The sequence below is a fragment of the Zychaea mexicana genome (genome assembly GCF_025766255.1).
Source record: "Zychaea mexicana strain RSA 1403 chromosome Unknown BDB00scaffold_9, whole genome shotgun sequence".
Taxonomy (NCBI): Eukaryota; Fungi; Mucoromycota; class Mucoromycetes; order Mucorales; family Lichtheimiaceae; genus Zychaea; species Zychaea mexicana.
In genome coordinates this window covers 88,797-114,326 of record NW_026516672.1, presented here as the reverse complement: position 1 = coordinate 114,326, position 25,530 = coordinate 88,797, and the positions used below count along the sequence as shown (strand labels likewise).

Below are 25,530 nucleotides of genomic sequence, written 5' to 3'. Positions count from 1 at the left end.
GCCACGGAAAAGTTCGATCAGGGATCATTTTATGGAAGATTTACGCGATTTAGAGAATCCAAAACTAACTGTTGCTCAAAAACTCAATGTGGTTACGCGCATGAACCGATCCTGGGACTTTTTACAGCCGCAAGGATCGTTAAAGGGTAGCCGGTAATAATTGTCGATGGTGATGTGGCCTCGCTCTTCACACCTCCTCTTTTCTCCTTTTCAAATAGCATGTAATATTAGAAACAATGCAATGTGTAAAAAGGACAACAGAAGTTTCATATTAATTTCATTTCCTGCTGATGAAACTGGTCACTTTTATATTCTTTGCACCTCATGATGATGAACGTCATGCAGCTGCAACCACCAACAGCGCAACACAAGCTCCGTCAATAATATGTGATACGCTTCATCCATTCTTTTCTTTTTCCCTCTCTCGTATGTGCATCAATGGAGACCAGCAAAGCACAACAGCCACCACCACAATCAAAACGAAGACAGAGCTCCACATGCAGTGAAGAGCTTTTTGAGTTTGTCGATTATACGTCCGTTTCTAATTTCGAACGGCTCAGCACGGCGATCGAAGAGATTTTGCACTCCTGGGGTTCCAAGGATGGAGAATACGGTATCTTTTCCGACGAGAGTCTCAACACGACCAACGACGCCGTTGGTTTTAGCAGCACCAGCAACATAAGCAACAAAAGCAATAGTCATGGTTCGCTTGCAGAGTATTATTTACGTCGCGAGTACTTGTCGATTGGTGAAGAGACGTACCAGTTAACTTACCATTGCCATCCGTTTGCAATCCAACGACAACAACGGCAACAACACCAGGATCACCAGCATCCTCTCGCTTTTGCCGATTTCTATCTACTTGGATCAGGCGATCAGCAACAACAACAACAGCAGGGTAGTGACAGCAATGGCACCACTCCCCACCACATACTGCATCGATGGACGGGATTCGATCGACTATTCATTATTACACCCGTGTTGGATTCTTTAAAGGCAAAGTTGTTCTCGTCAGGAAAACTAACGGTCGATTTACATCAAGCGAAAACGCTTATATCCGCCTGTGCGATCGCTTTCCAAAACGCCAAATGCTCTGTGCCTGTTTTCGTGCCCGTCGGTTCGGGACGCCGCAACATGTATATTGGGTATCTTATGCAAGCGGACGAAGGCAACGGTGTACGCGACATCGAGCTTCGATTCAACACAGCCATCACACATCCGGTTTCTTCCCAGTATACTCGACTGGATGGTGTTCGCAATCTCTTCCTTGCCAAACAGGAGGCATTCTACGAAGATTGCGGTATGGCAGAATAGCGGAAGAGATTGCAAGCATGAATATCATGTCCGCTTATTGATGACAGTTCATTATCTTATTAGGTGCATTGCCCCCAAATGAACAAGATACCGAAAACGACTCTATGGTTGCTGCTGTGTTCGCATATACTCTCAAAAACTGGTTTGACGAAAATTGGAAAACCCTGGATGGCTGGATCAATGACGACGATCTTCCCGCCCTGCCCTTCGGCTCGTATAATGACCCACTCCGCACACTGGCATTAAATGCCGTGTTTCCTTTGATGCCATCCGAAGCATACGAGGACAATCCAATTGATACCAACATGACGCTTGATTCGGCTAAACAACTCTATTTGTCGCGTGAAATTGCACCATTATCGCAACAGCGCGCGTACCTTTCGACTTTACTCGACCAGGTTATTGGATCATGGATCCGTGACCCTACCAATCGCGATTACCTTTCACCTTACGACTCGAGTAACGAAAATGGCAACAGTAGTAACAACGGACGCATGGAAAGGGAGAACAACGGATTGGTACGGAATTTGTTTCATGCCATGGGACCCAATCGACGCGGTGGTTCAAGTGCAGGCGTCGCATCCAACAACCAGACCGGTGGAGCAGCCGCACAGGCGGAACACATTGACAACATTATTCAAACACTGTTCGATGGCCAACAACAGCACCTGAAATTACAAAAATCGCGTGACGATTATGTTATAACCATGCACAACAACAAAGACCATCCAAAAGTATATACAGCCAGCTCACTCGGTCATCGGATTAAGCGCGGAACACCGGTACCTTACAGGTCCTTTTTCTGGAATATGATGTTACTTTCATTACATTTACTATCCGACCCGTCCAAACTGGAAAAGGGAAAAACATGTATCGCCTTCCTGAGGACTCTGTGGATGGAAGTTGTCCGTCAAATACGATGGCATTGGGAACATCTCAAGCGAATTCCAAATGTCGATATCTCTCTTTATGATCAGTGCAGCGATGATGATAAGACGGAGAAACTTGATAACAACACAAATGATTATCCGGATGTACATGGTATAGATTTGCGATACAATATAGTAAGTTATCTGCCTTTGAGCGACAAATATTACATATTGTAAAAGCAGGAGACAGATGAAAGGAAATATTTTCGCTTTCTTTATGTACTCATATATATCGCTATTCACATGTTCGGTAGCTTCATCAAAAGCTGGCTATGGTCAACTGTTGTATCCAACGTCGACTAGACAGCGGTGATGAAAGCCAAGCAACAAATGGAACCGATAGTAGTTTACAGCGTCCGTTTATTTCAAACCTATTTGATGACTTGGTAGCAGTTCAAAAACCGGATGCTCGCTCCAAGGATAGTAAATTTGATAAATTCAACTCACTTTTGGAAAAGCTGGTGGATGGAGACGAACATCAAGAAAATAGCCCAGTCTCAATCGAATCCGAACAGGGCGAGGTAACGAGAATAATTCATGAATTACCCAGCGCTTGTTTTATTAACTGCCTTTAATTTCTGACGCGGGTATTCTAATTTATTTATAGAAAATTGATAATGAAAAAAGAAAAGATGAAGACGATGAAGACGATGATGATCAATCGGATATCAGCGACAGTGACATGTTTTTCGATCCATTGGAAGATTTCGATGGCTCTGCAGACACCCCGAAGCGACCGAAATCGGGCTCGCGCAAGTCTAGTGCTACTGCGACTGATAAGACGGCAAAATTATCTTCATCATCAAGATCGTCTTCATTATCAGATGTATCAGAACTGGCACACCCACATTCTATGACAGAATCCTTTGTGGGCTTGAACTATCCATCAAGCGCAGAATCCTACAACACTCGACAATCCAACAGCAAACCGGTTGACCCAGATCAGTATGAAATTAGGGATCCAGATGCTTTTGACGGTCGCAAGTATCAGCACCCTACTTTGAAAATTTTAAAATCAAGCGAACCGATGTGGGTACCTATTACTCAGGTTGGTATATGTATACACGGTTATCAACGTATTACATTCGACTCACTGTTATCTTGCACTCTCCAAATCAATTTCCATGTGCCATATATGGTTCTGTTAGGATGCAGGATTTATGACAGAAGATATGATCAAACAGCAAGCGGACGTCTTCGAAAACCTGGGAACATCAGAAAATTCAACGCGTATAAGAGCGAAGTTACAATCTGCACAACTTTATTCTGGTACGTTGAAAGCAGCCGATTCGGATGCACAAAACCGGCAACTGCAATACTAAAGACACACGATTACAACAACCAAAAACCTATCCTCATATTAGATATGCAAGCATTTAAAGCCGCGAACCCACATGCCACACTTGAAGATTTTGTTCGGTGGCATTCACCTAGAGACTGGATTCAGCCCAAAGAGGAACAGGAAGATGGACACGGAGGACGGCTTAGTGCTCGCATGGCAGATTCAAGTAATATATGGCAAGATCTATGGAAGGTAAAATTTCATGTAGAGTTATCATAGTTTATGCCATTCCCCCCCCCCCCGTAAGTACTTAATTCAACATCAATGGTAATGACAAAATATTATCACTTAGTGCTCTACACGAACACCGGCAAATCGCCAAAAACCATTATTTGACGTAACTGCAGAAGGAGAAAAAGTGAGTTATTTGCATGAATATGATCCAGCAATTTGTAGAGAGCAGATAGAGTTAATATAGCTGACCAATATCATCAAGGCGTTACATTACTTAGAAACATTATCCATCCATGAAGTGTTTGCAATGTACGTATATTAGAAAAATGGATCTTGATATCGTCAAAATACTTTCGAAGGATCTCACTGACCTAATTACTCTTCAAGGTTACTTCCTACCGTTGCCCTAGTAGCATATGATACTCTGATATCTCATCCTGCGGTTCGCTGTACGCTAGCAGTGGCAAAAGGCATGTCTTTGCTTGGAGAAGATATTACCAGTTTTCCTTGGGATTACTTGAGGTACATTAACAATCATAGTGGCAGCACCAGCATTAAGAGCTCGAATTCTTAATTCTTATAAATGTATATTGAATAGGAATGGTAAATGCACAGTGAACCCATTGATTACCAGCATTCGCGAACAAGAGTCCAATATGTGCAACGCTATATCGTTATTGCGAAAGTTTCCTGGCCAGTATGATCTGGTAAATCGACTATTGACTTCCACAGATACTGAAATATGTCAAGGTGAAGAGCGAGAAGCGGTACTTGGTGTGTTCCGTTCTGAACGTAGGTGTTTTATCATTTTACTATATCCCTACTATATAGTATACTGATCGGTACTTATCTTTTAGAACCAGCATGTCGAGAATATGTTTTACATAGCAACTGCCCTAATGCCGCGGCCGATGGTCGAGCACTTCCACTGCGTTTATACGCAATGATCAAAGACAACGAACTGCGGATAGTGGATATGCAATCCACTGATGCATTATACCAATAAGAGCCGCAACACATATAATAACTAGGGCTGTACTAGCATCATCCATGAATTAACCTTATATACTATCAATCTGAAAAGAGACATTTATTGAGCGCATGAATGTAATCATTCTGCTTGACGTAGATATACTGTATTAAACAACAATATTTTCCCAAACTTTTGCTTATTTTTCTATTGGGATAAAAAGTTGCTTATACAAATCTGATCTTTACACTGATACGATCAACAATGAATTGCTATACCTGAAATTAAACAGTAGCATATTCGCATTAGCATCATCTACTGTAGTGTAAGAAAAATAGCAATTGTACTGTACATAGGCTGCTAGTGCTTGTGATATATTGATAAAGCTGTACTTTTCCAAGAGTCACAAGGCGCCGCCAAATTGGATGGATTGTATGTATTCAGGAAGAGTCATTGCATGCATGGCATCGAGATTACACCCAAATTTGCAAACTCATAACAAAGTATCTATGGACTATTGACTATTAGCCATGCAACAACACTCGAAGTTCGATGATATTACAAGCTTTGCTTGATGCCACGCAAATTTCGGTAAAGTGCTATTCCGCGACGACTGCATTGATATAGTACTGTGTGTGGTCATGCTTCATAATGTTTCTTATTTCTGCAAACGACGTCCTCGTAAAAACGAAAGTGCTTACCAGCGAGCAAATCCGTCTCCATCGATAATAACTATTTAGAGGACGCAGAAATCCCAAAAATGAAACATACTTCTTGAAACTTTACGAGCTTATTAAAGCTCGGTAAGGTAGCAAAAAGCTTAGATATGTGATAAAATGTAACGAAATGCTTAAATAAAAAACAAAAGGTATTGTAATATATAGGATGTATGTCAAGCAGTTATCCCGTATCATCCAACATACCGTCTGCACAAGGAACGTGGACGTTGAGTAGGGAGCTACATTTCAAGGCATGAGAAACGCGGTGGCAAAAAACAATCGAGTAGCCGCAATTGCCCGGTATTGATGACCGGCGAAAAAAATACAAGTTAGACTTGCTGCACTTGTTTGTTTCTAATAATTAGGCAAAAAGGTGCATATCATAGATAAATTGCGGATCTCAACGTTTGGTCTGGTCGACAAGTAGATGCAGCTTGACACAGGCGGAGGATCTCCGGAGCGCACGCATAACCTACTCGGCTGCTTGTCTGTACCGGGTGATACGAGCAAATGTTTGTTTATCGCCATCACGATCCACCGCCGTGCTTTGTTTGGGCATACTCACAATACTTCCCTTCAAATCCTTGGTGCATGGAAATGCCGTGTCTACCAAAATATAATAAGGCGCTGGCATGCTGTAAAGCTTATAGATATCATAGGCTGTAACACGCGCGGCAGAGACGCACAAGCAGCAGTCGATATTGGTATATCTGGGGCAGCGGCAACACAATATGGACACCACTTTGGTGATTCCACTAGATGCCTTCCAAGAATATACTTTAACTACCAAACAGAAGTCAATAACATTACTAGCAGCACCACCAGCATCTTCAACAGTAGCTTAACAGATTGAGATATCATAGCTTTCTCTTAAAGTTAAATACGTTCTCTTCGCTATCATTATTCTTTATCGTATAGTAATGATAACAGTGTTAACAAGCTCATTAGTTTATCAAGCATCTGATTTGGAGTTTTCAAGAAACTTCCTTGTCGTAAAGCATCTTTTTGTAAAAACATTTTCCAGCTGTCAGTTGAATTAATCATCATTTATCCCGTGCGATTTTCGTCACCACTCTAGGTAGTAGAACAAAGGTGCTACTGTGGATTATATCTTCAAGCCTGTGGTTTTCTTTGTTCGCTATCTTTGCAAGTAGCCACCTTGTGAGGTAGTCCATCTGGTTTGGTAAATATCTATCCATTCGCCTCGACCGAGGGCGCCTTTGCTTTGTCCGGGACCTGAGGAAGTCGTCAAAATTTTACTTCTTCTTTCCGCCTCTTCTTTTACCGTCCTCCTTCGTTGCTTATTCTCTCCCTTGCTTTGTACATTTTTATTCCCTTCCCATCCTTTGTTTTCTTCTCGCGTTCCAAGTAGCCTCTCTCTAGACCCATCTTAGGATGTTTCATCGATTCACGCGAAAGACCGTTTCTTTGCGCACGCATCCCTAATGTGTTGTAATTCCTGCCTTCAGCGGCCGAGGCCCTCTAGAATTAGTAGATTGCTTTGCGTTAAGTATTAGCGACTCGTGATATACCAGATACCATCAATTGCATACATTTTCGAGAAAACTAAATAAAATGACGAAAAAAGCCTTTTTGTTTCATTGTACTACCATACATGCCATAATATTGTGAAGCATAATTGGGTAGTCCGATCCTACATATTTAGTCAAAGTGGTAATTTGATGGCACGCATCATTTTTCAGTTTCAGCAGCCCGCCCCTTCAAAAAGGCTGTGTGTTATGGAGACAGACAACCACGCTATACTTACTGTTGACGACGCGTCTCACCATCCGTCAGGCACAATGACCGTAAACAAATACTCTGTCCTTTTACCAACATATAACGAACGTGAAAATCTGCCCATCATCACCTGGCTGTTGGCCAGAACTTTCACACAAGAGAATGTCGATTGGGAAGTCGTCATTGTTGATGACGGTAGTCCTGACGGCACGCAAGACGTCGCCAAGGAATTGCAAAAAGTTTACGGTGAAGAGCACATTGTAAGTATTACTTTAAGTCCTCTCTTCCCCTTCATTAGTGGCTTCACTATTGTTCTAAATCAGAGTACTTGTTCGCTTTGTTTGTCTTTGGTTATATAGCAACTGCGACCACGAGCCGGCAAGCTGGGTCTAGGTATATCACCATAAGAAAATAAAGGGTTGCTCGTGAAGCGGCATTGAAAACACTAACATCATAGCATAATAATATATAGGCACAGCATATGTTCACGGTTTGCAGTTTGCAACAGGCAACTATATTATCATCATGGATGCCGACTTTTCACATCATGTAATGTTACTCTCTGTCTATATTGCCTTGCAAGAAAACTCTTTCTCTTTGAGCTGTATTTGAAGCTGACATTGAGTCTTCTGGTTATTAGCCTAAATTCATCCCCCAAATGATTCGGTAATGCATACAATAAGACTCCCGCGTTTTAGCATTTTTATATCAAACCTCGCTAACATAAATCGCGTGCTTATAGACTCCAAGCACAGCACAACTACGATATTGTAAGCGGCACACGATACTTACCAGGTGGCGGTGTATACGGCTGGGATCTCAAGCGCAAACTTGTCAGGTACGTCAAACATCAACATAACTTTTTATGCTTCAAAGAATGTAGGATATTCATGAATTCCAATTATAGCCGAGGGGCAAACTATCTTGCCACCATCATGCTGCGTCCAAAGTCGTCTGATCTGACAGGCAGCTTCAGGTAATGTTTGTTTTACTTTTCTATACGTACGTTCAACGTACCTGTGGACACATAGGAAGACTGAAACAAGTGTCAAATTGTAGACTTTACAAAAAGGATGTGCTGTATCAGCTTATCAATGCCACCATCTCGAAGGGTTATGTGTTCCAGATGGAAATGATCGTTCGAGCACGACAATTCAACTACACTGTTGGTGAAGTTCCGATCACTTTTGTGGATCGAGTGTATGGTGAGAGTAAGATGGGAATGTCCGAAATCGCTCAATACGCGCAAGGCGTCTGGCGTCTTTTTGTTTCCATATAAAACCCTTTTCCTTCGCTTCCCTCCCTTTTCCATACTCTTTCGTTTTTGGAAAATAAAATCACCTTTATTATATATCATGATCATTCCTCTATTTTATTTTACACTAACACGCTGAGAATTTTGACAGGTGATTTGTTTAATTAATACGATGTTTGGAGGAAGCGGCCATCAGTTCGGAAAATGCGAGGTACATGGGCATGGTGACCGATACAGAAAAGATGGGTGTAAGAGCAATTAAAGTCCAAACGGATAAAGAGACAGTTCCAGTCTTCATCAGGCGATCGACAAGCATCCATGCCACACATAAGAATTGAACCCATACAACATCTGAACTGATACTGGATTGGGCTGGATGGGCAAAGAAGACATCGACCATGGATATGAGCGTTTCATAGAGGCTACCCGATTCAACAAGGCACGTAATCCACTGGTGTACATAGATGGAAAGACTGGCGCCGGCACTCAGCATGTAAACAGCTGCGACATAGACTGTCTGTTCAGTATAGCTGTAGATGGCCGGTTTACTTGGAAGTAATGGGAACACAAGGAGGACGTGCATGACGAGCAGGTTAGGGAGGAACCATTCGGATGCTGCCACAAACGGAGACAAAACGACGGTGACCATGCCGCTGAAAATGCAAATCAGAAGGGTTGTGTTCAGGCACCGTGAAGGTCCAGCAAGGTCGGTTCGTGGGTATGCGAGGACGACGGCGAAAAACAGGGCGCTTGCGGTTGATATGGCAACTACTTGGCCTAGCAACATATATGCCCATAGGTACGGGATTTTGCGACGTGCACCTACGGTAAATTTTTAAGCATGCAGTTTACTTTGATGCCATGGTAACAAGAGATGACACATACCTTCAACGGCTAAAAACGGTGTCCATACACCCACTGTAAAAAGACATAGTTGATGACTCCACAACCATTGAAGATTTCCGAGGCTCACAGTACGCCAAGCATCGTCGAACAAAGACACGTTATGCAACCAGTGTGAAATGGTGTTGAGCGAGACTGGAGTGTTCGAGGTGTCGTGCTCCTTGTAACTGTGGACAAAGTAGCTAATCATATAGAACCAGGTACACAGAAATGATCCGAGGGCACCAACGAAAAACACAGTTGCGCCGAATTGCTTGCTTTGAATGCATTGTTGTAATGGAGAACGAATGCGCCATAATAGACCTCCAATCAGTACAAAATAGGATACCAATATCCCAACGTCCACAGGATAGTCTACCATTAACGTAGTAAGTAAGCTAACAAGTCCGTAGTTGGAACCGTTACTGCGAGTCTTGAACAGAAAGTCAGAGCGTGCGTATTGTGAAACATGGTCCACGTAGCTACGCGTCCGAAACGGCTTTTCATTTCTCCTTTCTAGAATTTATGCAACGCTTCGATGGTCTAACCAAACAACAGGCCAAGCTTTTGGAAGCGTCATATTACATGCTTTAAAGTACTATGAAATGGAAGTGATAGATCATTAATCGTCACGTATATTGGGATGAAGGCCTTGAAAGCCTCAGGATATGCCAGTATGGCAGAGCTAGGATCTCGAGCCCTTCAGAATGTTTTGATACTCTCCCTTGTGTGCCGCATTGATATAAGTATTGATCATGTCATATGTATTATAAGTTGGGGTCTCAACAGGCGATTGATAAATCCCTCCAACGAATTTTATATTTCTTATTGAACGCAAAACACTGTACAGAAAAGAGAAAAGAAGTTGCTCCAAATCAATATAATAATAACATGTGGTAGTGGGAGAAAAGGGGTAAGAAAAAGTTGCGTGCAGCAACCGAACTTGAGAGCAAGAGATGGAAACTTTCAAATTTCAATCAGCACTATGGTACAATCATCGTAATCCTGTAACGTGGATGAGAAAAACCCGTGTACACTCTCGCGATTTGCAAAATACCGTGCTGCCATGACAAGTGTCCGTTCTCTGATTTTGCGTTGTCTGGCCGTCTCATCGTCAAGTTCGCGGAATAACCTTGGTTTTGGTGCTTGCTGTTGCTGTTCCTCTTCCTTCTCACCATCCTCCTTCATTGTCCCCTCGCCTCCTGCCTTTTCGTCTGGCTTTTTGGTATCCTCAGTCTCCATATTTGTTTCTTTGGGTTCATCATCTTCCTTCTTGACTTGGTCTTCCTTGTTGGATATATCAGCTGTAGCAGCGGTTGAATCACCCTTGGTCTCGTCGGGAGTGGATGCGGATTGTTCAGATGGAGGTTTATCGGGTGTGGAAGCAGTTTTGTCGTTATTAGTCGTAGTAGGGGTTGGTTGATCAACAGCCATGGGTGTTGCGGTATTGCTGTTGTTTTCTTTGTTTTCCGAGTTGTGCTCGATAGTCTGACCACCCGAATTTTCTTCGTCGTCCAGCATCAAAGCACCGACCTTTTCACCGTCTTCAATCATAGGCCCAAGCACCTTTGCAACCGCACGATTTTGTCGTTCCGGTGTTTCCTCGTACATGTAGTCGAACATACCATCTGTGCCCATGAATAAGAAGTGTCGTCGTTTTGCTTTATGAATGCCGGATGTGGTGAGTGTTCGTGGTGGTGTTGATGGCGGTTCATCATTTGAATCGGCATCGTCGGATATGCGAAAGAATGCCACATCAGGTTCACACGAGATGATCTTCCTTTCTGGATTCATTTTAAAATCCAAATCACCACAGGATCGGGCCACATTCAAAGATGGAATTCGATCTTCGCGTGAGCGAGGCTTGCTACTAAAGTGGTTTGCTGTTGTACGTACGGCACTTTGTGCCGCATATCCACCTTGACCACTAGCAGCATTATCTTCGCTTGGCGATTCTCTGTTGTTGCTGTTTCCGCCGTGGTTGCCATTGTTGTGGTTTGCATGGTATCCTTTAGGACGAATTCTGGCGTTCTTCAATGCTACTCGCTTGGCCTGTCGATTTCCGTCCTCCCGCAATTTGTCCAAGTCAACCTTGATCACTCGGTCTTGCACAGAGTCAATGAATTCGCCACCGTTTTCCAGAATCTCTCGTGCAAGATGCTCCAGATATGGTTTGTGATCTTGTGATGCAAAGACTACGTCCATTTTATAGTCGTTGTCTAGGCCGCACATAAGTGGATAGTTATTGAGCTCCTCAGCTGTCCGCTGTGGTTGTGTCGCTGGATTTGGTGCTGATATTAATACGGACCGAGAGTCACCCACGTTAATGTTGATAAGCCAGTTGCCAAAGAATATGTTTATAATAAGTGTGCAGCCATCGTTATCCATTTCTTCGTGATTGATTGGTTCAGTAGCTGCTGTCGTACTACTACTCCTGCTGCTGCTGCTGCCATTATCGTTTGTTGTTGTGGCACTGGTAGAATTCTTTTCCGCTTCCTTGCTGTCATCACCGTTCTTTTGTGAATTTAATTGTTGTTGTTGCAGTTGTTGCAGCTGCAGCTGTCGTTGTCTACCTCTTCCTAACTGTATCCGCTTCAAATCGAGGTATTCCGAATCCAGCGTTTCTACCATCTTTTTGATATCGGTTTCAAAACTCTTATGAACTTGTTTGTCTTCGAACTTTTGTGGATCGTAGTTGGCACAAAGCTTTTGTACCGCAGCTGGTGTGTGTCGAACGAAGTATTCAGAGCAACCACGGCCACCATGGCCATCGGCTAAGATGAACATGCGGCCGACGACGTGTTTCGTGGATTCGTTAACAATATCTGCTACCCGAAATTTGTCTTCGCAGTTGATTTTCGGAATCTTGACTTTTTCATGCGATCGGAATCGTGGATACGAGTATCCCTTTTGTTGTGCAATAGCAAAATAGGCGGCAATCGGATAATCTTCAAAGTTGATAGGGTCAATGTAGTCGGTATTGTCGGTGGTTGGTGGTGCATAAACGAGCGAATGACCACTGATGGTATCTTCTTCAATTACTGCACTTGCTCGATCGTCGTCATCGTCGGATGATCCCATAGACATGAAGCTGCTATCGTCAGCCGTTAGCACTCTTGATGTTTGGTGAACTTCGTACTCTTTGGCCTCATAAAATGAGCGATACTCCAATCCCTCCTTCTCCTTTTCAACCTGTACTCTCCTCCTTGACCACATAATCAAGAAAATATCAGTGCAACGTACTCTTCATCCAAATCCACGTCAATATCAGATGCACTGTCGGAATCACCGCCGTAACCAGCGTTTCGTTTGCGTTGCAGTTTTGCTCGTGCACTGCGACTTTTTACTTTGCGGAGCCCATCTGGTGTATAGAACTTGGGTGTCTTGCGCTGGCGTTTACCAAGTTGGCCAGAATACGACGAAGCATACGCTGTAGAGTGTTCCACAGGTTTTAATATGATCGGTTCATCGGGTATTTCTTGTACTGCTGGCACCGTTGCACCGTTCAGTACCACTTCGGCAATAGAGTATTTGGCTTGTCGTCCAGAATTGTCTTTGTCAATTTGGAACGGATCTGGCTGTCGTAAATCCCTAGCAGCTTTACGCGACGTAGAGATAATGCCTTGGATTGTGCTCTTGGGTGTTTCGCCTCTGCAAATGTACATGTGGACAAGTAGGATTTTCAAGGTTAACGAAAATATATACATTTATAGTAGAAATTAAAAGAATCGTCGAAAATAAAGATCACCGATCCGTAACAGGATTGTATCAGAATCGGTACATGCAATCTTGGATGAACCATGGAAGCGTTAAATTTACCGTAGTGGGAGTAGATTAAGTGCCCTGACAGCGATCACCAACTGTGCGGCATTCATCGACTGATTTCCATAGTGAAATAGGGTCGCGAGAACCTTCATAAAAGAAGAATTCGCCCGTAGCTGGTCACAAATGTTCAAATGTTTGAGTTCAGTATCGACATTGGATTCCATGATGCCTTGACAATGTGTAGAGGTTGGGTGTGTAGGAGGAGGGGGGGGTAATGAGTGGTTCCTAAAACGAACTGCTTTGAAACTGGCCGACAGAAAAAAGTGCCTTGTTTTCGCTTGCTGCTGTTAAAGTGGTAATAAGCCGTCACAGAGAGCGAACAAGAGCGGCGCATATACACCATCCATCATCATTCACGCCTAAGCTATCTGGTTGCTGATGGACTCGGCGTTTTTTTTTTCAGCTTTGTCCCCCTTGGTTAAGTAGAGTTACATTGGACTGTGTAGGTTACTAGACAATGTATAGGATTCGCTATAGAGATAATAAGTTGAGATGGCTTCATTTAAGGTTCCAGATAGAACTCTGCTCTTTCCTGAGATTAGAAAAGCCGTTTGAAATAATATCCTATGCAATTGGTTTATTATTGTTACGGGTAAAATGAATAGAGAGATATGAGATGGACAAATACAAATACGTTTCCTTTTAAAAGATGGCACGAGCAGCTTCACTACCCACTATTAAGGAAGAAATAAAAGATTTTGATATTACAGTTAGCATTCCATGACTTAAGGGCAACATATCCATTGAAAGAAGTACTTACGAGTAGCGCCAAAGCCGAATACTGCTGCTTCACCGACCTTTCCGCCAAACTTTTTAGCCATGTTATTCACTTTGCCACCTCCTTCTTCATGATGCTCGTCTTGTTGTACGACTACAGGTTGACCCGTGGGAGGAGGAGGAGCATAATAAGCTTGCGCTGGCGGATGTTGAGGTGGAGCATAATACATTGTTGTTGGAGGAGGCGGGTAACTATATGGTAGTGCAGTTGTTGAAGAAGATGGTGTTTGTTGTTGTTGTTGTTGTTGTTGTTGTTGCTGATAGTGCTGCTGGGCGGCAGGAGGAGGTGATGGTGCAGCAGCAGGTTTTGGAGGGACAGCACGCTTGGCGGGTTCAGGTGCGCTGTGGAGGAAGTTTGCTGCTTCTTTTAATATACATTCAAAGAAGATAGTGGTGAAGAATTCAACAATAACTCAAGCAACTTACGTTGTTTTTTTGACATGGTTTTGAGGGAAGATGCCGGACTTGCCATGAAGTTCACCGCGCCACCAGTCGTCGTTGACTATTGTTAAAACATCGGTTAATCGACCATACCGTTGTTACAATCAATCACCTACTAACCATTAACACGCAAAAATGCCTAGTCTAGCCCTTCCTTCCCTCGTCATCCATCCAATCTAAATCATCCTCCTGAACCGCGTGAGCACTTGCCATATTCAGTGATTTGAATCACATCACCACAACGGAAGCTAAGATCTGTCTTTGGATCATCGCCTACATAATCATAGATAGCTTCTACGGTAGCCAAAGGAGAAGTGCTAGAGTATGCAGGTGGTGGTAAAGCTGGCGATGGTTCGGCCGCTGCTGGTGCTGCTGGTGCTGGAGCTGGTGCTGGAGCAGGGGAATGTCGTACAACGGGTTCTGGAGCCGGAGCTGGTGCTGGAGCCGGAGCTGGCATTGGCATAACGTTTACTGCGTTCAACCGAGGTGAAGGACGAGGTGAAGGTCGTGGTGCAGGCGTAGGTAAATGCTGTTGCTGTGTTTGTGGTTGTTGTTCTGCTGCCGAGCGACGAGCTGGTAGTTTTGGCATATCACGAGGGACAGGTACAGGCGCTTGACCTGGTGTCAAACCTGCCGACTTGCGTGTTGGAAGGGGAGGCTTTTTATAAGTGTTAGCAGCAGCGGCATTGTTGCTGTTGTTGCGGCTGTTGTCATTGACAGAAAGTGTAGAAGGAAGAAGTGCACATATTTCACTGTAGGTCTGGGCGTTCAAGTAATGGTTGTCTTTGAGGAAGCCAAGGTCCTTTTGAATAGATGCCAACATGTAATTGGCCAAAACAAGATCTCTTTCGCTCATGTCGGAAAATGAAGCAAATGGAAGCAAATAAGTATGCTAGAAAAAAGGAGTGGGTTGGGCAGGCTTGGGTCGCCGAGAAGCAAAACGCTCTTGGCAAGTGCGGAAAGAGAGAGGATGAGTCTGTATAGTAGCGACTGATTGCAGCAATGTTGTTTGGTATATATTTAGCACACTTTTCACGCAACAACAGTAACTCAGATTTTAGCTCGGAGCAGTTTTGCCGCAGCATCCAATCAGAAGATTCAACTTTTAACTGAATTGGAGCACTGCTTTTCGCAGACGTACTATATGTGGACCAAGCTCATCATATATGCTGTATAACAATACCATAAAAACATGTAGACTTGAGAGGCCAATGTGGAATGTTAAAGCACAATAATACGTAGCCCACACTATCCATATGCTTTCGAGATTTTCTGCCGAGGAATAAGGTGATTGAGAAAAAAATGTTTGCAATTCACCCTCACATAATTAATCAATATTTAATACTTAATTAATACGGTAAAAACACTTGGTCTTGTAAACTAGCCTTTTTTTCATTGTTACATCGCAAATTTAAAAAGAACGGTGATTAAAGTAGACCGAATCTGTACAGAGTACTCGGCGGTCTCAGCAGCTGTCACGTTCTTACTTTTTTAACAAAAAAAAGACATGCTGATATCATAATGGATGCATACCAGTGAACAGAGATACATAATGATAGTTCCTACAGCGAAAGCCATAATTTCCGCCGAGTCACTCTCAAGAAGGGTGATCAATGACTAGTATACTAACATACATCTGTTGGCACATACGCTGGATCGATTGTCATCGTTTGTAAAATCCACTACCTCTGTATGTTAGCGTCAACATCGATTATATAGCGGATAGGGATCAATGAGCAAGTGGCAGCCGGTTCTTCTGATGGATTGTCGTCAACACTCAGTGTCACCCAAAAAGAGATGTTGATAAGGCTGCTGTCAAAATACATAAATAATATTGAATAGTCACTACAAAGTCTGCGAGAAGTTGGAAAAAGAGGAGTAGAAGAGCAATCTTAAAGAGTACAGAGTAGCTCCTGAAAATCTAAACGGTAAATTGAAGTGTTAATTTCTTCTTGATACGTTTCCATGACAAAAGCTTACACCCTAAAGTTTTTGGCGAAAAAAAAAAGCTTCGCGGTAAGCAATTTCCTCAGCATTCTTCCGCACAGCTTCCCAAGCTCATGAAATACAATGCCGATTTGAACGTAAAACCGAGTAATATAATTGTTCCGCTTTTTGTGTTGTTCTATAATTATTATGGGTATCCTTACAAAGACAATGTATACATAAAGCTGCTACCGATAATGTCACTATTACGGACGATACAAAAACTCTAGGTTTTGTCTATCTGTGAGATCTACTAGCTCTCCACTTTCTATTGGTGATGGTAGCTTCTCTGTTGCTTTCAAATGCCTTCGGTAACGATTATCGCTGACATAGGTCCATCGTCCATATAGGAAAAGAACAGCAGAAGCTAGTGCTGCTGTCATAAAACCGCTCATGCCGCCCAAATAGCGTGGAGCCTGCTCTGGTCGCATCATCAACGGTCCGGTAAAGTTACCGAGACAATAGGCAACAAGGTACGCTGCATTATAAAACACTTTTTTTGTATAGCCATTGACATTGTTGGAAATGACTGACAAAACAATCGCTGATGCTGGATTCGTGGTCACTAAAAAGATCCCGGCAAGCATAGCTCCGCCTCTAGGAAGGACCGTCAACAACAGAACTCCGGTGAAAGAGACGACACACGCTAGAGCTCCAACGTAGTTGTTTTCATTAAATCGACGGCTGCAGTAAACTGTGATCAAAACAAGTATCATGGCCGAGAATCCAGAAGGGATATTGAGCAATATAGATTCCATATTCTGTTTTATGAACAGAAATTGGAAGAGGTTATGAAAATTATCACTTCGACAAGCTCAAGAACACTTTTAGACTTACTGAAAATCCCATATCTTTGATAATACTTGTGCTGAAAATGCTTGTACAGCCATTAATGATGTGTACCAAGTAACATATCAGAACGTAGCAATAGAACCTTGATTCTCGTAAAGCTTCCCATATGTGATCGAACTTGATTACTTTATTCTGTACAACCTTGTTATCGCGCATTCGATCTTGCACAATGCTGACCTCTTTTGGAGTCAATCGGTACCATCGCGACTTTGCAGTGTCAGGAAGGAAAATAAACGTCAGGATACCGACGATCCCAGTAGCGGAACCTAAAATGATCATACACCTACCCGCAGTGGTAGTATGAATAATTGCCCGGAACAGTTTGTGAGTGCTCTCTCTTTTTAACACCTAATTGGCGTATCGTCTTTTACATATTCAAAGATATTTAATTGTAGCTTACCATCTCCAGCCACTCAAACCATGTACACCGTCAAGGTTCAGAAATCCGAATCCGATCAAACCACCAATAGATATTCCAAAATTGTTGGACATCATCAATATACCGAACAAGATAACTTGTTCAGACCGACGGTAAATAGTGCTTATAAGTAATTGTATACCTAAATAAGTGTAGTAGTAAAATCTGTTATTTGGAAAATCATAAAAGCCAGAGCTATCACTTTTACAAGTTTCATATGTACTACGAACATGGATACGCCGAAGCCTCAAAAAAACCTTGCAAAAACCGTAGGACCATTAGTTGAGAAAAGTTGGTTGCAAGCGCTGTGCAAGCAAGTACAGCACCCCAGAGTACTAGGCACGTGCCCAGATATTTTGACATTGGAAATCGCTGGATAAAATATTGGCCCGGCACCTATATGATTGCGTTTGTTTGTTAAGGGAGGAAAAGCTAATGGCGTTCTGCGCAAAGAGCATTTACCTGAAAAAGTAGATATCCTAAATAGAAAACGGACCCTAACCAACTAAATTCGGCGCCATTCAAATTTGTGTCTTCATAGAGGCCCATGACTGCAGAGAAATTTAGGGCGACTTTGTCGAGGTACTACAGAGATGCAATGATACATGGCTCAAAATTAAGGAGAAGTTCGCGCCTAAAAATGCCCTTCAACCATAAAAAAACGTCCTAGCGCTTTGATCAGTCGAATGCTCAATTACCTGAAGAAATACGATGGCACATATAAAGGGCACAGTAGCAAAATTGATTTTTCGAAGCAATCTCTTTTCATCTGGAGTGTAAACGAACTTTCGAGTTTTTCCAGAACCTTTGATGCTATTTGCGTCGTGATCATCAATGTCGGCGGATGTCGTCGAGATTTTATAGTGACCCTCTTCGATTTGGTTTTCGACAGCGTTGTCTTTCATGACTGTTAGCAAGATAGACAACCCGTGTTTAAAAAATGATGATTGTTGTGTATTTAATATCTAGAGCGGCATAAGAAGGACGATGATAACGGATGAGTTATTTATCTTTAACTTATCGGTAAGCGACTATAAGCGATCTACCCCACAGACCTGCGCTATACTATATCCTAAGATAATGCGTCTATTATGGACGAATCACTGACTTGCTGTTTCCTCAAAGTAGTAGTATGGATTGGATAGATGCGCTTTGTGTTTGTATGTAGAGATAGGTGTGTGTGTGTGTGTGCAAAATTTGGATTACAAGCAACAGAAGCGGAAGAAATTTAAAAGTCTTAAAGCCGACAAAAGGGAGAAACGGAAAATCAGAAACAGTACGCAGCAGACGAGTAATGAGCGATTCTTGGTTGGATTGCCCGGATGTGCTGATTGCCCAGCACAACGGCGTTATAGTTCAAAAAATACTACACTACTGCTGCAGGTAGTCACACCATGCATGAGGATCATCTGCATATGCTGCGCTGCTGGTGTTGTTTTCCAAAAGAACAAGAGCCCCTCTACTTTTTCGATCACTACTGTAAAACTCGCTGGCCATTTGCACGCCCAACTCAGGGTCTTAAAATTGCCTTGTGATCATCTGTATTAGCCAGTAACGGTTGTGTTGGGTTTTTGAGACTCACTTTGTATTTATTCGTCTGTATAGATCTGCTATCAAGCCACGTTGTCTTAACGTGAAACTAAATGCTTTTCGTCATATGAACAAAGATGGCCAGAGGAAGGCGGGAAATCAAGGGGCGTAGTGCATGTAGTAATGGAATAAGCTCCTAAAGGTTTTTTCTCTGCATACGTAACGTATAGGTCATCAAGCAATTCATGCCTTATATACAAAAGCATGAGTATATCATTCGCTTATAATGGTCTAAAAAACGAACTGTCATTTATATAAAGGGAAGATCACTTGTACTGTAGCATGTATCGTTATCCTGTTTATCTGTGAGATCGACTTGCTATGTATCTCGGACTAGTGGCGGAAGTTGGTTATTCTCTTTCTATGTGACTACGCCTTCGGTTTTCCCGTACATACGTCCAACGTGTGTGAAGAAACAGGAGACCTGAAATAATCATCCCCGCCATGTAAACAATCATGCCACTACGGTATCGAGGAGCTTCTTCTTGTCGCATCAGTAACGGTTTAATAAAGCTATTCAGGCAATAGGCTGGAAAGTATGCTCCCTTGTAAACACATTTTTCGTGTAGCCGCTTGTGTTGTTGGAAATCGCTACAGAGCTCATCATTGCTACGGGGCTTATGCTGGTTAATAAGGTGCCTGCGAGCTGTGCACTGCCTACTGGAAGCACAATAAGCAAAACGACACCGGTAAAAAACGTTAAGCTTCCCAAGACACCAATGTAGCTGTTTTCATTGAACCGATGACTAAAACAAACTGTTGCGATATCCCAAAAAACTGCTGACAAGCCAAAGTATGCAGGCATATCATATTAAAGTAAGCATTGCGAGATGAAGCAGTATACTATTTCCATCGTTACTGAAAACCCGAAATTGATGATAACTGCTGTGCTGAATATGGACACACAACCGTTCACCAAATCAATTAGGAAGCAAGTGAGGGTAAGACAGTAAAATCGAGGCTCTTTCAAACTTTCCAGTATCTGGTTTAACTTGCTCGTTTTATTTTGCGGCACTGCATTGTCACGTACTCGTTCTTCAACAATATTATGCTCTCTGAGTGTCAGCCGATACCATCGGGGCTTTTCCGTGTCGGGTAGAAGTAAAAATGCAATTATGCCGATTACGATTGTTGTACAGCCTAAAATCAACATTCATCTAAACGTTGTATAATTACCTACGTATTAATTCCGCTCAGATGGAATGTTACTTCACTTATAATAGGATGAAGGGAAAGAAGCATGTAATGCCTCCATGCTCTTAGTCCGTGGACACCATCCAGGTTCCAAAAGCCGTATCTGAGCAGGCTTCCAATTGCAATGCCAAAGTCGTTAAATACTGCAATTGCGCCAGGCCATATGATTTGTGCAGGGCGTCGATACACTGTGCTCATGACTAGAGTAAAAATAGGCCTGTTACGCATCTTTGTGTTTTAGTTGTTATATAGAAATCAGCAGTATACAGGCGTAATCAAGTAAATAAGGACAAGCAGCAGCTTCTAGAAAACTCTTGTTAAATTTGTATAGCAACATGAAATTGATGAAATTTTGTGCTATTGCGGTACTGCCAAGTATAGAACCCCACAGGACTGTACATGTACCCAAGTATTTTGATATCAGAAATTATTGTAAAAGATACTGCTTTGTGATCTATTTCACACGTGGTAATTGTTGGTATTGTTATCGATAATCAAAACGGAACGAGAGAAGATACTGTTTATGCTTATATGTGACAGATGTACTGTAGCACCAGGCTTATCTGGAAAGTCAAATACCCTACGCAAAGCATTGACGCTAACCAACTAAACTCGGCGCCCGTAGTCGTTGTGTTTTCGTACAGGCTCATCACAGCTGCAGAGTTGAGGACAACCATGTCCAGACACTTTTATGTTTGCGGATAACATCTATACGGTATACGTAAAAGAGAAGAAATACAGCGGCACATGGCTGCATAATGATGCAAAGGTGTATGCATACAGCAATCTTTCTCCTTCTTTTTGGACACGAAGTCAGCTGATGCGCTACCTGGAGAAAGGCAATACTACATATAAATGGTGCCGTGATCAAGTTGATTTTGAACAGCAAGTTCTTTTCTTCCTTAGTGTAAACAAGCCTTGTAATTTTATCGCCTTCATGATTATTCTCGTCTTTTGTAACCTTTTCGTTAATCGTGGTATCAAAGTTTGATTCTTGCTTCCTCGCATTTTTCCCGTGTCGTCGAGCAATATTAGATGTTGTTTTCTGTATAATCTACGATTTATATGTACGTTATACGACTCAGTTCAAATACTTGAAGAAGAAAAGTATCAGCTTTTACCTGATGATTCACTTGATTGTCGATCATATGCAAGGTTCATTCTGGTACACTTACATAACAAAGCACGTATTATCGTTATAGTTTATGTTGTACGTTGCTGTTAGTGCGGGTTTGAATGCACAGCCATAAAACATAAAAAAAGAAGAAGAATGCATAGTACAAGAGATCAGAGATCAGCTAATTAGTAAGTGTTCTATATAGCAATGCTTCTTAAAGTAAGCTAGGATCAGCATAGTACTGATAACCAAGAATTCCAATACGTAATGCAAGCAAATATACGACGTTACAATCTGAGCCTTCAATGATGTACGTAATTTTACTGCGCTGCATTAGACATGTAATCCGCAAAAATAGACAGGAGTGTGCAGCACTCGTCAATTATTTTATAGTAATACGACATGTACATAACAAATACAAATGCTTAAAAAGTAGGGATCAGCTATTATTTGCAGGTACGAGGCGAGATAATGTAATCGTATACTAGTTTCATAGTGTAATCGCTCGTTAAATGCGTAGAATATACTGGAACGAATCAAGGGCGGTATAAGAAATGTAAATCTTGTCGATCTGTCATATCAATTTGTTCTCGTTCTTCGACTTGTGGTAGTAGCTTGTTCTCCTCCTTCAAATGCTTTCGATATCTGTTATCGCAAGCGTATGTATAGCGCACGTACAAAAACAAGATGATGGATGTAGCCAATGCAACCAAGTAAGTAATCATCCCAGCAAGATATCGTGGCGCTTGTTCTTGTCGCATCAGCAAAGGGCCCACGAAGTTACCAAGACAAAATGCAGCAACATTGGCACTATTGGTAAAAACTTTTTTTGTATAACCTGTGCAGTTGCTGGAGATTAATGCGAGAAGAAATAGATACGACATTCCAGTACTCGTTAAAAAGAGACCGAGGAGCATCACGCCACTAATCGGAAGAGTGACCAGTAAAAGTATTCCGCAAAAATTTACACCGGTCATCACGGCGCCAACGTAGCATATCTCGTTAAACCGATAACTGAAGTATATCGCTGCAGTCATGAGAAGGATAGAAACAATTCCGGATGGGATGTTCAGTAGAATGGATTGTGTATTCTTATTGTAGTTAAACATATTAAACGTTAAGTATGATTAGTGGACGAAAACAACTATACAGCAATACCCTATGCCGAGAACTTTATAAATAATGATGGCAAAGCGTCCTTACCGAAAATCCCATGCTTTTGATAATCATCGTACTGAAGAAGGTAGAGCAACCATTCACCAGCTGATTTAAAAAACTGATGAGGATATAGCAATAGAATCGCGTTTCTTTTAGGCTCTCTACTATTTGTTCAAATTTGATTGTCTTGCTTTGTACGACTGCATTATCTCGTATGCGTTCATCAACTATATCTATCTCCCCTGGAGAAAGGCGATACCATGGAGATTTTGCAGTGTCGGGTAGAAAAAGGAATGTGATACACCCAACACCGACGGTAAGGCAACCTAAAATGATCATGCACCTTTTGGGTATTTTAATTCAGGACAAAACCGTCAGTATGAGCACAAAAGAACCCCCACGACAAACTATTATGTAGTTATAGTATATATCAAAGTCATTATATCACATACCATCTCCATGCTCGCAAACCATGAGCACCGTCCAAACGCAAGAATCCCAATCCGATTAAGCCTCCAAATGCAACACCTAACCCGTTACATGCAGGAATTGCTCCAAGCCATATAACTTGTTCCGTGCGTCGATATAGAATACTGATAAGTAGATATAACGCTATATAAAGATATCAAGCAGTTGATGTTAGTCTTAATCCATACTATCTATATCAATATAAACTAGTATTATCAAAACAGTAAAGCGATAATCTTGCTATTGTTGCCTTACATGGGTAACTTACGGACTCAATAAGCCCTAACAGAAAACGCAAAGCTGCCAACTCAGAAAAGTTGTGTGCAAGTGCAGTACAGCCAACGGTGATGCCCCACAATATAAGTGATGCACCAAGATATTTTGAAATAGGAATCTTCTGTAGAAAGTACTGGTTCGGGAACTAATAATATGTAAAGTGAACAGCCATTTCAGCATGCTATCGCATCACTTTTGCAGAGAGGACAAACAAGGCTTTTGCCTCTACAAGTAGAATTGTTGCACCAAATATAATATACTGCATAAACATACTGTACCTGAAATGCAAGATATCCCAAATAATATATGGACCCTAGCCAACTGTACTGATTGCCGGTAATTTTAGTATCTTCGAAAATGCCCATGGCTGCAGAAAAGTTGAGAGTATATTTATCCAGGAACTTGGTGATTAAATGCAAAGGTAGAGACATTGTTATTTATCGAAAAAATAAGCTGACAGATTGATTTTTTTCCTCCTGTGTTTCTGCTACCAGAGGGTACGTGAAATGTACCTGAATGAATGATATAACACATATGAATGGTACAGTGACGAGATTGATTTTGCGCAGGAGTTTCTTCTCTTCGGGTGAATAAACAAATTCTGTCTTTTTCTCATTTTCTTCTCTGCCGGTAATATTATAAGCAGTGCGCTTGAGAAAAGCATCATCGACGTCGTTTCTCGTTGATGCTGTCATAAAAAATAAATGGTGATAGAGTCAGAAAAAAAGCGAAGAAAAGGGGAAAGTGTTGTAGCAGAACTGAACTTGATTATGCATATGCATGCATAAAAATATTGCCCCTTCTTCTGTCTTTTTTTCCCGCTGTATTAGTGCAAATGCAAGTCAACCTGCTCGTTTCGAGACAAGAAAGTGATCAATTGTTTCATCTTTTGCAAGCATGACATCGCATCCTTAAAATTCACTACCTGCTTCCTTTTCTATAAAGATTGGTTGATGTCATAATAAAACGCTTCCAGGGTTGGCATAGCGGAGGAAGAACAAAGGTGCGAATGGATGTTACACAGAGCAAGGCGAGCGATAATATTGGTCACGTTACAAAAACAGATATGATAGACATATGTATTAATCTATATCTTGCTCAATGAGGATACTGACGGAATGTGTAAGCTGTCATTACTTCTCTTCTTTAACTGAATACTTTTTGTCACTGTGCACCTAATTCTTTCGTGTAGCTGAAGCATTTATAGTTTCTCTAATTATAGCTGCTTTAGCAAAATACAGTACATACTATATTCCTGGCTCCTAGTTTTATGAGAGTTCCCATATAATCATGCAATATGTTGTTTCGCGTATAGTATAGATTTTTCTATCGCTGGAAACGATTTGTCAAGATAGAAAACGCTATCATTATCTGGTAGACAAGCTTAAACGTCCTATACCTTTCATATCTTTATAAAGTGGATGGAAGCGGAATGAGAAACCAATGCTTCTTTATGATCCTCTCGAGAAGTCGTAGTCGCAAACAATAAACTCAGTGTAAGGCTGTCTATTCACCTTGCCGGAAAAGAAAAGTGTATGTGCAGAGTCGTTTGTTATTGTTGGCACTTTCGACGTTTCGTTATTACCAATTTGGTTTTGTTCAGAGATTGTCAATGGTAAGTGATTCTCACATTAAACTGTAACATAAGTTATGTTTTGAGAATTGAAGTAAAGATACGTGATGCCTTTCAGACATGAATTACTGTAGGCTGACACATCAGAAACATGTAAGTAAGTATTCTATTCATCCACCATCTTTTACAAAAGTACAATAACTGCATTCAAAAGGCATTTTAGTCTAAATAAGGTTGACGCTACAATAGACAGATATACTAGTAGACCTGCGTACCGCTTTCCCTCATTATTGCTACTTTTTGGCGAACACTATATGAAACGAAATCAAAATTGTTATAATGTAAATGGTTCTCGACAAACTTGCAAAAGCTTGCGATGTGCGTCCAGAGACTTTCAGCAACGGCGAGTCGACTGGAAGAGGGTACAGCTGCAGACTCAATCCTCGTTCAAGATCGACATCGATAAGGTTCAAGCTATTACTCAAATTTTGAGGATCAAAGGATTTTCCGTAGTTGTAAATATGATTCGT

General features: G+C 41.8%; 8 protein-coding genes across 8 annotated transcripts; 2 read left to right on the top strand and 6 right to left on the bottom strand.

Annotated features, from left to right (window-relative positions):
* The first annotated feature begins 321 nt into the window (after window positions 1-321).
* Window positions 322-4,380, top strand: BDB00DRAFT_621130 (Rab3 GTPase-activating protein catalytic subunit-domain-containing protein). Its single transcript, XM_053118057.1, has 10 exons — window positions 322-1,300; window positions 1,378-2,378; window positions 2,498-2,764; window positions 2,851-3,291; window positions 3,392-3,512; window positions 3,608-3,777; window positions 3,878-3,943; window positions 4,022-4,068; window positions 4,173-4,281; window positions 4,358-4,380. The coding sequence occupies exons 1-9, from the start codon at window positions 439-441 to the stop codon at window positions 4,177-4,179; spliced, it is 2,982 nt and encodes a 993-aa protein (XP_052983633.1). The 5' UTR covers window positions 322-438; the 3' UTR covers window positions 4,180-4,281; window positions 4,358-4,380.
* Window positions 4,381-7,134: 2,754 nt separating this feature from the next.
* Window positions 7,135-8,529, top strand: BDB00DRAFT_804156 (dolichol-phosphate mannosyltransferase). The gene is made up of 7 exons (XM_053122090.1): window positions 7,135-7,448; window positions 7,548-7,581; window positions 7,661-7,737; window positions 7,829-7,854; window positions 7,931-8,026; window positions 8,096-8,164; window positions 8,248-8,529. The coding sequence occupies exons 1-7, from the start codon at window positions 7,188-7,190 to the stop codon at window positions 8,465-8,467; spliced, it is 783 nt and encodes a 260-aa protein (XP_052983632.1). The 5' UTR covers window positions 7,135-7,187; the 3' UTR covers window positions 8,468-8,529.
* Window positions 8,530-8,603: 74 nt separating this feature from the next.
* BDB00DRAFT_756736 (uncharacterized protein) lies at window positions 8,604-9,707 on the bottom strand (the record flags this gene model as incomplete). Its single annotated transcript, XM_053118927.1, has 2 exons — window positions 8,604-9,265; window positions 9,329-9,707. 2 exons carry the CDS (start codon window positions 9,705-9,707, stop codon window positions 8,604-8,606), a joined length of 1,041 nt encoding a protein of 346 aa, XP_052983631.1.
* A 517-nt stretch (window positions 9,708-10,224) lies between these two features.
* Window positions 10,225-13,573, bottom strand: BDB00DRAFT_621041 (uncharacterized protein). The gene is made up of 3 exons (XM_053118056.1): window positions 13,145-13,573; window positions 12,569-12,976; window positions 10,225-12,419 (listed from the first exon to the last, which is right to left on the bottom strand). Exons 1-3 carry the CDS (start codon window positions 13,312-13,314, stop codon window positions 10,292-10,294), a joined length of 2,706 nt encoding a protein of 901 aa, XP_052983630.1. The 5' UTR covers window positions 13,315-13,573; the 3' UTR covers window positions 10,225-10,291.
* A 219-nt stretch (window positions 13,574-13,792) lies between these two features.
* Window positions 13,793-15,224, bottom strand: BDB00DRAFT_868406 (uncharacterized protein; the record flags this gene model as incomplete). Its single annotated transcript, XM_053126466.1, has 4 exons — window positions 13,793-13,824; window positions 13,911-14,269; window positions 14,354-14,429; window positions 14,564-15,224. 4 exons carry the CDS (start codon window positions 15,222-15,224, stop codon window positions 13,793-13,795), a joined length of 1,128 nt encoding a protein of 375 aa, XP_052983629.1.
* Window positions 15,225-16,560: 1,336 nt separating this feature from the next.
* On the bottom strand, window positions 16,561-18,872 carry BDB00DRAFT_936220 (major facilitator superfamily domain-containing protein; the record flags this gene model as incomplete). Its single annotated transcript, XM_053129222.1, has 7 exons — window positions 18,680-18,872; window positions 18,323-18,589; window positions 18,087-18,209; window positions 17,855-18,020; window positions 17,607-17,766; window positions 17,192-17,489; window positions 16,561-17,115 (listed from the first exon to the last, which is right to left on the bottom strand). Exons 2-7 carry the CDS (start codon window positions 18,527-18,529, stop codon window positions 16,561-16,563), a joined length of 1,509 nt encoding a protein of 502 aa, XP_052983628.1. The 5' UTR covers window positions 18,530-18,589; window positions 18,680-18,872.
* A 586-nt stretch (window positions 18,873-19,458) lies between these two features.
* On the bottom strand, window positions 19,459-20,594 carry BDB00DRAFT_804146 (uncharacterized protein). The gene is made up of 2 exons (XM_053122089.1): window positions 20,395-20,594; window positions 19,459-20,295 (listed from the first exon to the last, which is right to left on the bottom strand). Exon 2 carries the CDS (start codon window positions 20,017-20,019, stop codon window positions 19,732-19,734), a length of 288 nt encoding a protein of 95 aa, XP_052983627.1. The 5' UTR covers window positions 20,020-20,295; window positions 20,395-20,594; the 3' UTR covers window positions 19,459-19,731.
* Window positions 20,595-21,825: 1,231 nt separating this feature from the next.
* On the bottom strand, window positions 21,826-24,122 carry BDB00DRAFT_951452 (major facilitator superfamily domain-containing protein; the record flags this gene model as incomplete). The annotated part of the gene is made up of 6 exons (XM_053129586.1): window positions 21,826-22,616; window positions 22,729-23,026; window positions 23,136-23,295; window positions 23,407-23,572; window positions 23,706-23,828; window positions 23,940-24,122. 6 exons carry the CDS (start codon window positions 24,120-24,122, stop codon window positions 22,062-22,064), a joined length of 1,485 nt encoding a protein of 494 aa, XP_052983626.1. The 3' UTR covers window positions 21,826-22,061.
* Window positions 24,123-25,530: the final 1,408 nt, after the last annotated feature.